This window comes from Megalobrama amblycephala, linkage group LG3 (assembly GCF_018812025.1).
Source record: "Megalobrama amblycephala isolate DHTTF-2021 linkage group LG3, ASM1881202v1, whole genome shotgun sequence".
Classification (NCBI taxonomy): Eukaryota; Metazoa; Chordata; class Actinopteri; order Cypriniformes; family Xenocyprididae; genus Megalobrama; species Megalobrama amblycephala.
This window is the reverse complement of record NC_063046.1, coordinates 30,766,744-30,780,061: the sequence shown is the minus strand read 5'-3', so window position 1 is coordinate 30,780,061 and position 13,318 is coordinate 30,766,744. Positions and strand designations below refer to the sequence as shown.

The following is a 13,318-nucleotide window of genomic DNA, read 5'->3' as shown; positions in this document are numbered from 1 at the left end:
TCCTCTTGATTCTCAGTGAAGCCTGGTTGCAGTTCATTATAGTAATGAATTTCATCCCAAGATGTTTTTGATTCTGATTTGTCTTGATTAATAAGAAGCAGGCAGAGAAGGGTTCAGTAAATGCAAGTAATGGTCGTTGAAATCAGATACATTCACTGTTATAATTACACTGACGAAATGAAAGGCACCACTGTTGTTAACTTGTAATGGCTGGTAGTTAATTTTTTTTTTCTTTTTTTTTTACATTGCATGCATTTTTGTTTTTGATTCCTATGTTACATTTAGACCATATTGTGAATGAAACGTGAAATGTAGTTCTGTCTAAAATTGAAGCTGACCAAAATGTGATTTTGTTTATGATTTTTTTCTAAAACATGCCCTCCCTAGCTGATTCATCATGCTTTTCCTATGAGAGTGTGCTATCCTCTTCAGCCTCCTAAACACGTTATCTAAATGCTCAGTTGTTTTAAGAGTTGGTTCACCCAAAAATGAAAATTCTGTCATTAATTACTTAACCATGTGTCGTTCCACATCTGTAAGACCTTCATTCATCTCCGGAACACAAATTAAGATATTTTTAATAAAATCTGAGAGCATTCTGTCCCTCCATAGAGATCCAATGCAACTAGCACTTTCAAGGTCCAGAAAGGTAGGAAAGACATCATTAAAGTACTCCATGTGACTCCAGTGGTTTAACCTCAATTATTATGAAGTGGCACAAGTGTTTTGTTTGCGCAAAACACCTAATTTACCACTTTATTTACAAAATATTATTATCCAAAGTGTGTTCACGCAACGTCAGCTCTCGCGTGAACACAAAACACATGCGTCGTGGTGCTCTCGTGAACACATGCATGTGCATTATGTTGACACACTAGTCTGAACACAACACGCATGCATCATGATCTTGTGAACGCACATTGCAGATCAATATTTTTGTAAATAAAGTGGTAAATTATGTTTTTTTTTTTTTTGTGGAAACAAAGCACTCACGTCACTTCATAAAATTGTGGTTAAACCACTGGAGTCACATGGCTTACTTGATGTCTTTACTACATTTCTGGACCTTGAAAGCAGTAATTGCGTAGGCTGTCAATGGAGTTACACAAAGCTCTGAGATTTTATCAAAATATCTTAATTTGTGTTCCGAAGATGAACAAAAGAAACATTTGTTTTGGACATTTTTGGGTGAACTAACCCTTTAAGCATTTATAGAGCAGCTAACTTTATATATATATATATATATATATATATATATATATATATATATATATATATATATATATATATATATATATAAAGACACACACACACACACACTGCTATATATATTTATTTATATTAGCAGACAGTTCACTAGCTTTTCATTCTATAGGTTCAGATGCATGTATGCGATAGTCTCATTATCTAAGAATCTTGTCATAGGTGACTACACGTTGCTTTAAAGTAGGGGTTGCATGACTACTGATTTCTGCTAGTCGATTTCTTATCAAAACAATACTCGAGTTACTCGACTACTCGTGGTTCATGCTACTGTAAATGAAAAGACATGAAATAGTTCTTATCAATAAATGTTTATTAATAACGTAATGCAACAATTATAAGTAAACTCTCAAGACATTATAATTATGACATTACATATTTTAATTTTCATGTAACAGAATAAAGCCAAATAAACCCGCGATAACCCGGGTTGCGTCAACAGATGATGATCATGTATCGACGATAGCCAGAGATATTGTCAAAAGCATCAAATCTTGGCAATATTAAGAGGATTTGGCATTTCCAATTAATGTAGCCCTGTTACATTCTTCTAGTCTATTATTATTACTATTAGATTAGGCTATTATTAAATTATTTTAATAAATTTATTTTTTTTATTAATATTAATAAATTTGCCCCACAATAATTTCATAGCGCATCACCGAATAACTGACGTGCTCTGAGGATAATAAAAGATTAGGCTATTAGCTCATCTTTGAAAATGTTTTAAACATTTTTTTTAGGTCTATTACACAATGAATTATAGACCTATAATTAAAATTATTAATAGTCTATAATATTTCCTAACACTGACTGCAGTCATCAATGAAGATTAAGAGCTACTTCAAGCACCGACTTAAAAAATTCTATTATTCTCATTTGTTTCACTATATGTACAGCCACAAGAAAAATAATGGAATAAATTAAGACAGTTATACACCGTTATCAGCATATTATGTTGAAATTTGTCTCTGAGAGAATATGGTCCGTTAATGCAGCATCAGACAGCTTTTTACTTTGACTTTGAATAGCCTACTGACCGAGCTTTCACAGGCATAACTCTTGCGCAAAGTTTGCACGTTGCTTCTTGTGTGATATCCATTGGCTCCCCTTTTTGGTTTAAAACGGAACGGATTATTAAGAACAATATTGTGACGTATCTCTCTTTTTTTTTAAAACAAAAACAAATTTATAGTTAAAGGATTAATTCACCCAAAAATGAAAATTATGTCATTAACGACTCACCCTCATGTCGTTTCAAACGCGTAAGACCCCTGTTCATCTTCGGAACACAGTTTAAGATATTTTAGATTTAGTCCGAGAGCTTTCTGAACCCTCCATTGAAAGTGTATGTACGGTATACTGTCCATGTACAGAAAGGTAATAAAAACATCATCAAAGTAGTCCATGTGACATCAGAGGGTCAGTTAGAAGTTTTTGAAGCATCGAAAATACATTTTGGTCCAAAAATAACAAAAACTACGACTTTATTCAGCATTGTATTCTCTTCCAAAATCCTTTCCATTGAATTGATTCCATTGAATTGATTCCATTGAATCCTTTCATCTGTCGGCGTTGGTAATGCACTTTTACGTCATTGTTTTTGGTGGCAATTAGGACATCCGCGACATGCACACTTATGCACCATTTTAAAAAATATAGCAATACCAAAATACAAACAATGTAGAATAGCTTGAATACAGCGTGCGTCTCCCTCAGACTGTAAACGAAGCTCGGGTGCACCAGATAACACGTTAGCAGCGTCACTGCGGAGTCATGAACCCGGATTGACAACAGACCCGGAAGAGAATACAATGCTGAATAAATTCGTAGTTTTTGTTATTTTTGGACCAAAATGTATTTTCGACGCTTCAAAAACTTCTAACTAACCCACTGATGTCACATGGACTACTTTGATGATGTTTTTATTACCTTTCTGGACATGGACAGTCTACCGTACAAACACTTTCAATTGAGGGACAGAAAGCTGTCGGACTAAATCTAAAATATCTTAAACTGTGTTTCGAAGATGAACGGAGGTCTTACGGGTTTGAAACGACATGAGGGTGAGTCATTAATGACATAATTTTCATTTTTGGGTGAACTAACCCTTTAATGCACGCTCGAGTAGTCGATTGTTTCCAACAGCGCCGACTAGTGGTTGAAGTAGTCGATCTCTCGACTACTTGACTAGTCTATGCAAGCCCTACTGTAAAGATCATCTATTGTCTAATGTGCCGTAGAAGGAGGAAACAATCAAGCATTATTCCATCTCAATGCTTGTTTTATGTAAAGCAACAAAGCAGAGCCCTTGTTACACTCATCTGCTATCTAGAGGACACACTTTTAGTGGATTACTGAATAGCAGCACAGCTAAGACTGCAAGACGTTTTTGTAAACCTTTTCAAAATGTTTTGTAAAATAACTTGATCTTGTTGGCTCACATCAGCCAAAATCAAACAATAATAAATGAAACGTTTACACACATGTAATCTTATAATCAGTCTTTGGCTTTGATGTGCTGTGATGTTTTTAAGTGATAAAAACATCTCTTGTTTATTTGTTGCTCCTGACACAACTTACTCAAAACAGCAGTGTTTCAGAAACGTTTTGGAAACGCTGTGGGGCGTTATTTCCAGCACTTTTGAGATTTTTGTGTGCGGAGCATCAAGATAGTAGAAAGAAGCCATTTTGCTGTATCCATCTATGCTAGATAATTCAATATAGACATTCTGATTATTAAGTGAACTATATCGGGGAAGAAATATCCACCTTATTTTTTAGGTAAGAGTGGGCGCGGCCATTTGTAAATTGAATGTGTCTGGCTTCCGGTGTCATTTGCTTCCAGTTATTTTTAGCTGTACAAAACAGCTTCTAATGCTGAATGATATTGCAAACTGGTATTTCTTAATGTATTATTTTAATGCATTGTCTTTAATTATAAACACACTGGTTTGTAGCTCAAACAGTTGTGCCATTTGTTACTTTTCTTAATATTTCCCTATAGCAGCTAATGAATCAGAAGTCGCACACGTTCACAGAAAACAGCTTACTTCCACATTGAAAAATAAAGTGGATAAGCAGGCCAGTAAGAGTGGAGTCCTGAGAATAAAGAATTTAAAGGAATATTCCCTGTTCAGAACAGCATTTGTACACTGTGAGAAACCTTTTTTACTTCGTTAACATGCTTGAAGAATTTAACAAAGTTAAACCAAATATAGTTTTAGAGTTTTTAGCAAAAATAGATTGTAAAAAAATCTGATATAGTTTTACCATACACTTTCTCGCCATGAAAATAGCAACAGAAGCTGGCATAGCATGAAAAAAAACAACAAAAAAAACAGACAAACAAACAGAACAGCATTTGTGGCATAATGTGGAATTTTAATTTTTTATTTTTGAAGGCTTGGTTACAGTAAGGTGCTTACAGTGGAAGTGAATTGGGCCAATTTGTAAGTGTAAAAATACCCACTGCTTCAATAGGATAGCAACAAAACGTGAACACTATAACATGATTATAGCGTGAAAAAAATCACTTACTAGGTGCGTCCCAATTCGCATACTTATGCACTATTCTATGACGTTTTTAAGTATAAATAGTGCCAGTAGTGTGTTCACACAGAAAATTCCAAAAAGAAAAAGTACACTTTAAATACCCGGATGATGCACTAAATTAACGGAATAAATGAAGTGTGGAATGCTGGACACTTCATCCACTCAACTGTTGCAGCTTTAATTACGTTGCGGAGGGGGAGGGGGGATCAGACTCAGATGTTGAATGGCAAAAAAACATATAAAATTCACACACTACATGGATGAGTACATAGTGCATAAGTACATAGTGTGTAAGTGCATAGTATATAGTGCGTCATTTGGGACGCAAAGACTAACGCTGCATCCGAAATCGAATACTTCTCTACTATATAGTATGCAAAAAACAGTACGGGAATAGAGTAGTATGTCCGAATTCATAGTATTCAAAAACAGTAGGCGAAAAGTACCTGGATGACTTACAGCTTCTGGCGAGATTCTGAAATGTGCATATGACGGACACTTTACTATCCCATGAGGCCATGGGAGAGGATTTGTGAATGGAGTTGAAGGGACATAACTGATGCTGGTAGGTCATGTGACAGTAATAAGCTGGCATATGTAGTACATCTGAATTTCATTCATACTACACGCATTCGTACTATATAGAATGTAAAGTTATATCCTGTTTACAACTTTGTGTCCATGACAACAGAACTAAAACCTTAAAGCCGGGGACACACCTAACGATTAGCTGAAACATTCTAAGACTGAACTGAACACACATACCGATTGTTTTCTTCGACTGGAGCCGATTTATATACTCACACATGGAATTTGAACACCGACTGTAATCGCAGACGGAACGCAACTGGCTCTGACTGGACGCATTTGAGCGCAATCAGTCATAAGTATCAATTTACATTCATAATCAGCCTTACAATCGTTAAGTGTGTGCGCGGCTTAAAACGAATGTATGATGAAAGCAACTTTACAGCTCAAATACTAGTTTTAACAAAAGAATAAACTTAAGAATTCCTCAAAAAAAAAAAAACTTTTCATTGGAACTGCCTCATTTTTGGTCCTTCCAAAAAAACAAAAAACAAAACAAAAAAAAACCGTGAAATAATTTATGGAAATCAGCATTACACAACAAGTGATATCAAGTAACCTCAAATCGCATTGAACCCGTATTATTGACTACTCCTTTAAAATGTCCATATCAGTAATTGACACGTGTAGTAAGAGGATTTGATAGTGGAAATGTGCAGTAAGGGTTTGGTCATGTTTCTCGCTAATCTGTCAGACCTTTGTAAAAGAGCAGCCCTTGTGTGGGAATGCTGTGATATGCCCTCTGTTTCATCCACAGCTCTGCGAGGCATGTATCACCTGTCTGATAACAAAATTCTCTTTTGTTGTTTCCAACACTGTTATTTCTCATGTCGTAGCCACTGTGTTATGCAGGCATGCTGTATTGTGCAAAGATAAATGTCCTTTGCTTTTTCCAGAAAAAAGCTGTTGAAACGGACCCACCAAGAAGCATTTAAAACAATAGTGGAATAGTGCCATCAGAGGATATTTCTGCAAACACAACTCTTCCTCTGTTAGATCCCACCCAGCGCCTCTTCATGTGTGAGGCAACAGTTCAACTAATTGCAGGTCAAATCAGTTCATAAATTGTATTAAATGGTTGCAAATGTACAATATACACTACCATTCAAAAGATTGGGTCAGTACGTTGTTTTTTTTGTTTTTTGTTTTTTAAAGAAATGAATACTTGTTTTCAGTGAGGACACATTTAAATTGATTAAAAGTGCCAGTAAAGACATTACAAAAGATTTTTCTTCAAGTAAATGTTTTTGAACTTTTTGAAGAATCAAAACAATGATAAACAACAGCACATTTGTTTTCAGCATTGGTGATAATAAGAAATGTTAGCATATTAGAATAAATTCATAAGGATCATGTGACACTGAAGACTGGAGTAATGATGCTGAAAATTCAGCCTTGCCATCACAGCAATAAATTTAAAATAGATTAAAACAGAAAAAAGTTATTTTAAATTGTAATAATATTTCACATAATTGCTCTTTTTATTGTATTTTAGAACAAACAAATGCAGCCATGGTAAAAAAAAAATAATGTTTTTTCAAAAACATTAAAAAGTTTTTACCAACCAGACATTTGTATGCAGAGCATGTATTATCCGTCAAAAATTTCAAACTGTATTTCCTTTGTATAATCTGAATTCACTACTTAAGTTGTTGATTAAACATGAGAAAAATTCTGGATGCATTTATTTATTTATTATTTTATTTATTTATATTTTAGATTTCCAGATTTTTGTTTTTTCCCTCTACAGTCTGGAGCTTTGAACTTGTACCTGAAGTCATCCTCTGAGAATGAGCTGAGAGTAGACCTCAGACATCACTCTCCGTATTGTCTGTGGATTAGTAAAAGGCTTTATCTGCTGATTAATAATTAATGAGTGGGGAAGAATCTGTATGATTAGTATTCACAGTTTTATATCCTCTCTGTAAAAAGTCTCTGAACTCCAAAAGAGCCTCAAATATTAAGATAATTTCAGGCAAGAAAAATAAAACTGCCCTGCTGTATAATGAAGATATTAAAGGTGACAAAACCTCACTTGAGCACAGCTTATCATCAAAGGCTTCTCAGCGGATTTGTGAGTTTTGTTTAAAACAATGACGGGAGTCTCTTCCATTTAAGCATGCGTTTGTTTCAGAATGGATTATTATTACAAATACTCTTCACATCTATAACCACCAAACTGGCTTTCAGTAGTTTCTGGTAAAGAAACAAACCTGTTATGTTTCTGAACTCCGGAAAGGCATTGTCTCCTGAGACTCCCTCAGCCAGCTTCTGTTTCTGATGTTTCTACATTCATATCTCTTTTTTTATTATTCATTTTAATCCACCCTTGCACTTTCAGAAACATTTAGTCTTAACACCAAGCTCGCTGGATTTAACTGAAACTGTTTCGGCACAATTATATCAACTGTGGGAAAATATGTTATTATTATGCAAAACTACCTTATTTTTGTGGTTGTCAAAAGTCTTTTAAAAAGCTTTTAGTGTGTTTTAGTGAAGGACCCCTTCTCTCTGACAGGAGGCTGTTTATTTTTAGCTAACCTGCTGCTTGCTCTGTGAACCATTGGGCCACGTTGCGCATGTGATGCCGTCAGAGCAGCAGCTTCCTCTGGCATGCTGGTGCTGCCACGGCAGGGAGAATTCTGGGAGGGTTTTTGGACATCTCTTGTATGTACCTCAGGTCACCTCATGGCTTGGTTATGGAAGATCATACTGTTGCCATAGCGATCAAGGCCCTTTGAAAGCAGGTTACTTGGCATGGCATGTGAATCTTTTCCAGCGTTTTAGCAAATCTCCCCCCAACAGCGGATTTGTTGGCGTTTTTGGTGATTGATTTGGATTTTAGAAGGGGGGAAAAAAACAACAACTTTGATGTGAGTTCAAAGAATGGAAATTAAACTAGGGCATATTTAGATTATGGTTATTCTTTCAATATATTTGAGAAAGCTGAGTTTATTCTGGCTGTGATGAATAAATAAGTGTCTTGTGGAGGACAGCTGTGTTTGAAACAAAGAAGAGATGTTGTAAACTTTCACATCTGTTCTGGAGCAGTTTGCTGAATGTCTCAGGTGTGTCATTGGAAGTTACAACAAAATAATGACAACTGGAAAACAATACACAGGATTTCTATAAATCAGTTTCTATTGTGCTTTGTGATGAGTAAAAAAAAAAAAAAAAAAAAAAAAAAAATTAAATTAACATTTGTAAGTGCCCACAAGCTTTATCCAGAAGCAATAGTAAGTTTTGTCAAAGATCCTCTGTGTTTTTCGACTAACCTTCATAGATGCCTGGAAAACCAACTCTAAGTCATTTAGGCCATTTGATTTGCCAAGACTATTTGCATATTTTTGCAGTTTTTCCTTTTATTGTTGATTGAAATCCTTTGTTGTGGGTGTAGTGGAAGCCAGCAGCCTACAATTTCTCTTTTAAAATTAGACCTCAAACTGAAGCATTGGCAGAACATCATTCTGAATAACACTATACTTCACAGGTTTGTAGAGGTTCTCATATATCTTTCTGAAGGACACATCTTTAATCTGTTTTTTTTTTTCCTTTCAATATCTGTAATGTAATTATTCTTTTGATATTTTCAATATATTAAGATTTATCTATTTATAAGTCAAGTGGAAAGAGGAGGGAATGGGGCCAGCTGCTCATATGTATCATTAGCTTATCTATTCAACCTATATTTGTTAAAAACATTATAGTGCAAAGTGTTTTCATGATAACAGTTCAGTAGTCAGTACCAATACCAGTAAAGTTTCAAGGTTCTATGTTCAAATTTCGGTACCGTAGCAACTAACTATTTAACTATTTGAAAATTAAAAAATAAATTAAATTCATTTAATGATTAATTATTTTATTAATGATAATAGTAATTAATTAAAGTTGAGCATCAGACCAACTGAAACAGTGAGCAATTAAAGACCTATTAAGATCATTTTAGGCAACAGAGCTGAAAAATCACCAATACATTCAATAATAAAGATTTACTGGTTCATCACTTTTGACCAATAGGTGGCGCTGTGACCAAATTAATGTGATATGGTCAGAGTGAGGTGACAATGACACTCGCAAAGTTTGGTGTCAATATGTCAAAGCATTGCAGAGATACAGACTCAACAGTCATTTTGGCATCAAGCCTCAAATTCGTTGCTGTGGTAAATGAATACAGTTTCGTCTATCAACACGAAATCCAAAACGTTTTACCGACATGGTCTTAAAATGATATGATTTGATTTTGGTGAAAATTGGACTAATGGTCTAGAAGTAGTTTGAAAAAGTATGTTTTTAAAGAAAATCAAACTGGCGGACAGGAAGTTTGGCTGACTGTGGCAAAATTGGCATCAATGTTCTCAGCATGACCCATAGAATCAATTAAGACCAGTCTCATTACAATAGGCCACATTTATATAAAACTATTAGCATTTTTTAAAAATGTTATTACAACATTTGACCACAAGGTAGACCACATTTGAGAACCTTCAGAGGATGGTGCCGATGTCACATACTGAGTTTTGTATTGGTACACCAATCAATTCATATAATATAGCATTTTATATCACAATACTGTATTGTAGTTAATGGCAATTTCAATTATAGCACCACCAAGAGGCACAATCCCGCCACTTTTTTATGTGTCCTCACAGTGAGCCCATACATGTGTGTGTCAAATTTGGTGAAATTATCTCATTTCGTTTTGGAGTTATAAACATTTATTTGTATGAGAACATAAAAAATGACCCATGGACGACTTTGTTTAGATATTTTTTGCCACTTCCTATCAAAATTTTGACATTTGGTCATTAGCGTTTAGTTAACCTGCTAAGGTTCCGTGTTTCCTATGGTGGTTTCGTCTCGATCGGAGTAACAGTTTCGAAGATATTCGCAAAAGTTTTTTAAGAGCTAAATCACAGCGTCGCACAAACCATAAGTCAAAACCTAGCATGTTTGGTATCGCTGGACTCGGCAAGGATTCAGGAGTCGAAGGAGATGACTCCCGTGAAAATAAGTCGACCACATCCAAAGTTATAAGCATTTTTTTTATATTATTTGACCACTAGGTGGTCCAAAACTTCTCAGGCTCCTTCAGGGCATCATGCTTATGACCCAAACCGAGTTTTGTAATGATACGCTAATGTGTTCATAAAATACAGTATTTTCGTACAAAATTCAAAATAGCTGATATGGGAAAATTGGATATCATTCGACTTGGCATGATGCCGAGATTATTATTTATGATTATTGGACAAACCCATCGGAAGTTATAAGCAAAAATAGCCATTTTTGGTATCTCCGGACCAGTAGGTGTTGTGGCACCGAAACTCATCATGTAGTCTCTGGTCATGCTTAGGATGACATGTACCAAGTTTCATCTGAATATGATAAAGCGTTGCGGAGATTTAGCCTTGAGTCCAATTTGGGGTGCTCTGCGTTCATTTTATTTGCTTGTTATTCGATAATGGTTGAGTTTATCAGAAAGTTTTAATACATTTTTGCCAGCATGGACTGAAGATGATCTGATTTGATTTTAATGAAAATCAAACAAAGTGTCTAGGACGAGTTCGAAAAAGTAGGTTTTTAGCAAAATTCAACATTCAACAAATTGTCATGACGCAAAATGAAGTCATAGGCTGCAGTCGAATCGGCATGAGCCAAGGAATCAGAACCCTTTTAGTTAAAAAGTTATTAGCATAAACATGAGTAAAACTTTGGACAGGTGGTGTCACTAGAGGGATTGCGTTAGAGACTCCAAATTTGCTATGGACACAGTTGATACTGGCCTCTATCAGTGTGCCATATTTCCCAACTTTCCCACATACGGTTCTATGGGCTGCCATAGACTTCCAGAGCGGAAACGGAATAATAATAAGAAGAAAGCCAACGATTACAATAGGTGTCTACGCACCTTCGGTGCTTGGTCCCTAATTACACGTAAAGTATACATTAAAACAGCATGTAGCTTTTAAAACATAACTTTTACTAAATGTTTTAAGTAAATATTGCTTTAAAAAGGTCAAGTGAAATGTTAGTAATAAAATTAAGAACAAAGAACAAATTGCAGGTCTAATAGTCTGCATTTACACTCCAAGACTTGCTCAGATCAATTTTGATATATAAGATTTTCTCCGTATGTTAACTATGTCAAATCATCACGATTTTGGGTTTAATCCTGCATTTAAATACTGTTGTTACTCCCAAAACTTTGTAGTGTATACTTAGCAGCATGAAAAATAAAACTTTATTCAAATTAGGAATAAGCTGTTTACTGAAAGCTAGTCAATAGCGCTTCCTTTATAATCACTGAAGCTGTAAATCAACTCAGTTCAGCTTGAGCTCAATAATTGAGTTGTGAACTCCTTTTAAAATCAATAAATCTTTCTACATTGCACATTCAATCTCTTATTTACACTGTGCTTATACTTTGTTGCTGGTTATAATGAAAAGATTTACAAGCATCCAGAACTCAGTCAGTGCGCTCACGCTGGCAAAAACTCTGGCATTTTAAGTGGTATTAAGCAAGTTCTGAATAACTTCAACACTTCTTATTGGCCATTGCATTCATCTGCTCAACAAGTTGTCAATAAAAACCGTTAATGCTTTTCACAGGGTATGCATGGGCGTGTTTTTGTAGCAACCATATGTCAGTGGGTACGTTACTGGTATACTGGTACCGATAAATTGCTGGTATTGTTACATTTTTAAAATTTCAGTACCGACTTGAAGTACCAGTACTTTTGACAACATTAATAGTAAATGAAATACTTGAGCAAAGCTTGTTTTTTTGTAGCCTCAATTTTTTGGGGAATTATTCAGTCAATGTAATGGCTTATGAAAATGCTGCCTGTCTGATATTCCTCCTTCAAAGTGCGAAAATTTACTTTGCCAGCGGGGATACATCAAGCTTGGTTTAGGGGTGGGGAACAGGATTTTGGGAGAAAAACGCACCTCCTTGCCATCTATGTGTGTGCTATGTTTCGGTGGTCACAGCTAGCAGCAGACAGGTGGTTGGAGGGGAGCGGTTGAAACACGTTTGGCTATTGTCCTCAAAGGGGAAAAGGAAAGTCATTTCAGAGGAAGAGCAAGTTATTGCATTTTTAATCACGATTATGTAGACAAACATTTTTTATCATTATTGTGTTTTTCTTTTTGTGTGTTAGATGGTAAATGCATGTTGACAGTCGTGGCTGCATCCACCAGTGATTTAGCCTCAGGCCGAACTCGTGCTGATGTCAGTGTTCTAGCAGCGGTTGAGCTGATGGTGAGAGTCTCAGCAGAAGACATCTTTAACCGTACCCTTCCCGTCTTCTTTCATCATCTTCAACAGATGCTGCGGACTCATAATAGCCTATTTATGGCAATAGCAAATTAAAAGGCTTGCATTTCAGCAACTGTTATAGTCAGCAAGAGGCTAGATTGTGAAATTCTGAACTGCTGTTTTATTTGGGCAGGGATGAGTAACTGTGAAAGGGGGTTTTGATATTGAGAGTTGGAGGGGGAAATCCCTGGAGTTATTAATCCCCGTCGGAGCTGAAGGGCTGTGGGCGGAGCCACATCATCCTTTCTTTATGAGAGATCAACTTTCCATCACATTCCAATTTCATTACATATCTGACCCAAGTCCTACTGTATGTGGAAACAAGATTAGGGTGCTGCGAGCTTAAACCGTACCTCAGAATTCAATTTTAAAGTATTCGCCCAGGACTCTCGTAGGCACCAGAAATATTTTGCAGGTGCATCCATAATGTCTCCCAACATGCCCATCAGTGCTAATCAAAACAGCAGTTATTTCCGAATCATGATGCTTGTCCATGATATGAATTGTTGTTATGATCTCTTTTTTTCTTTTTGTTGTTTGTCACACTTTCAATTATATTCATCTAGTACACTCTAAGAACTTAAATTATGAACT

General features: G+C 35.6%; 1 protein-coding gene across 9 annotated transcripts in view; it reads left to right on the top strand.

The window, feature by feature from the left end:
* Positions 1–13,318, top strand: part of tcf12 (transcription factor 12) — a 144,763-nt gene that overhangs the window by 1,947 nt on the left and 129,498 nt on the right. Inside the window, exon 3 of one of the 9 annotated variants that reach the window (XM_048185075.1) lies at positions 6,303–6,453. The exons of the other annotated variants lie outside the window; for them this stretch is intronic. Coding sequence (XP_048041032.1) covers positions 6,423–6,453 — 31 coding nt within the window. The 5' untranslated portion in view covers positions 6,303–6,422. The remainder of the gene's footprint in view (positions 1–6,302; positions 6,454–13,318) is intronic. 9 annotated transcript variants of the gene reach the window in all.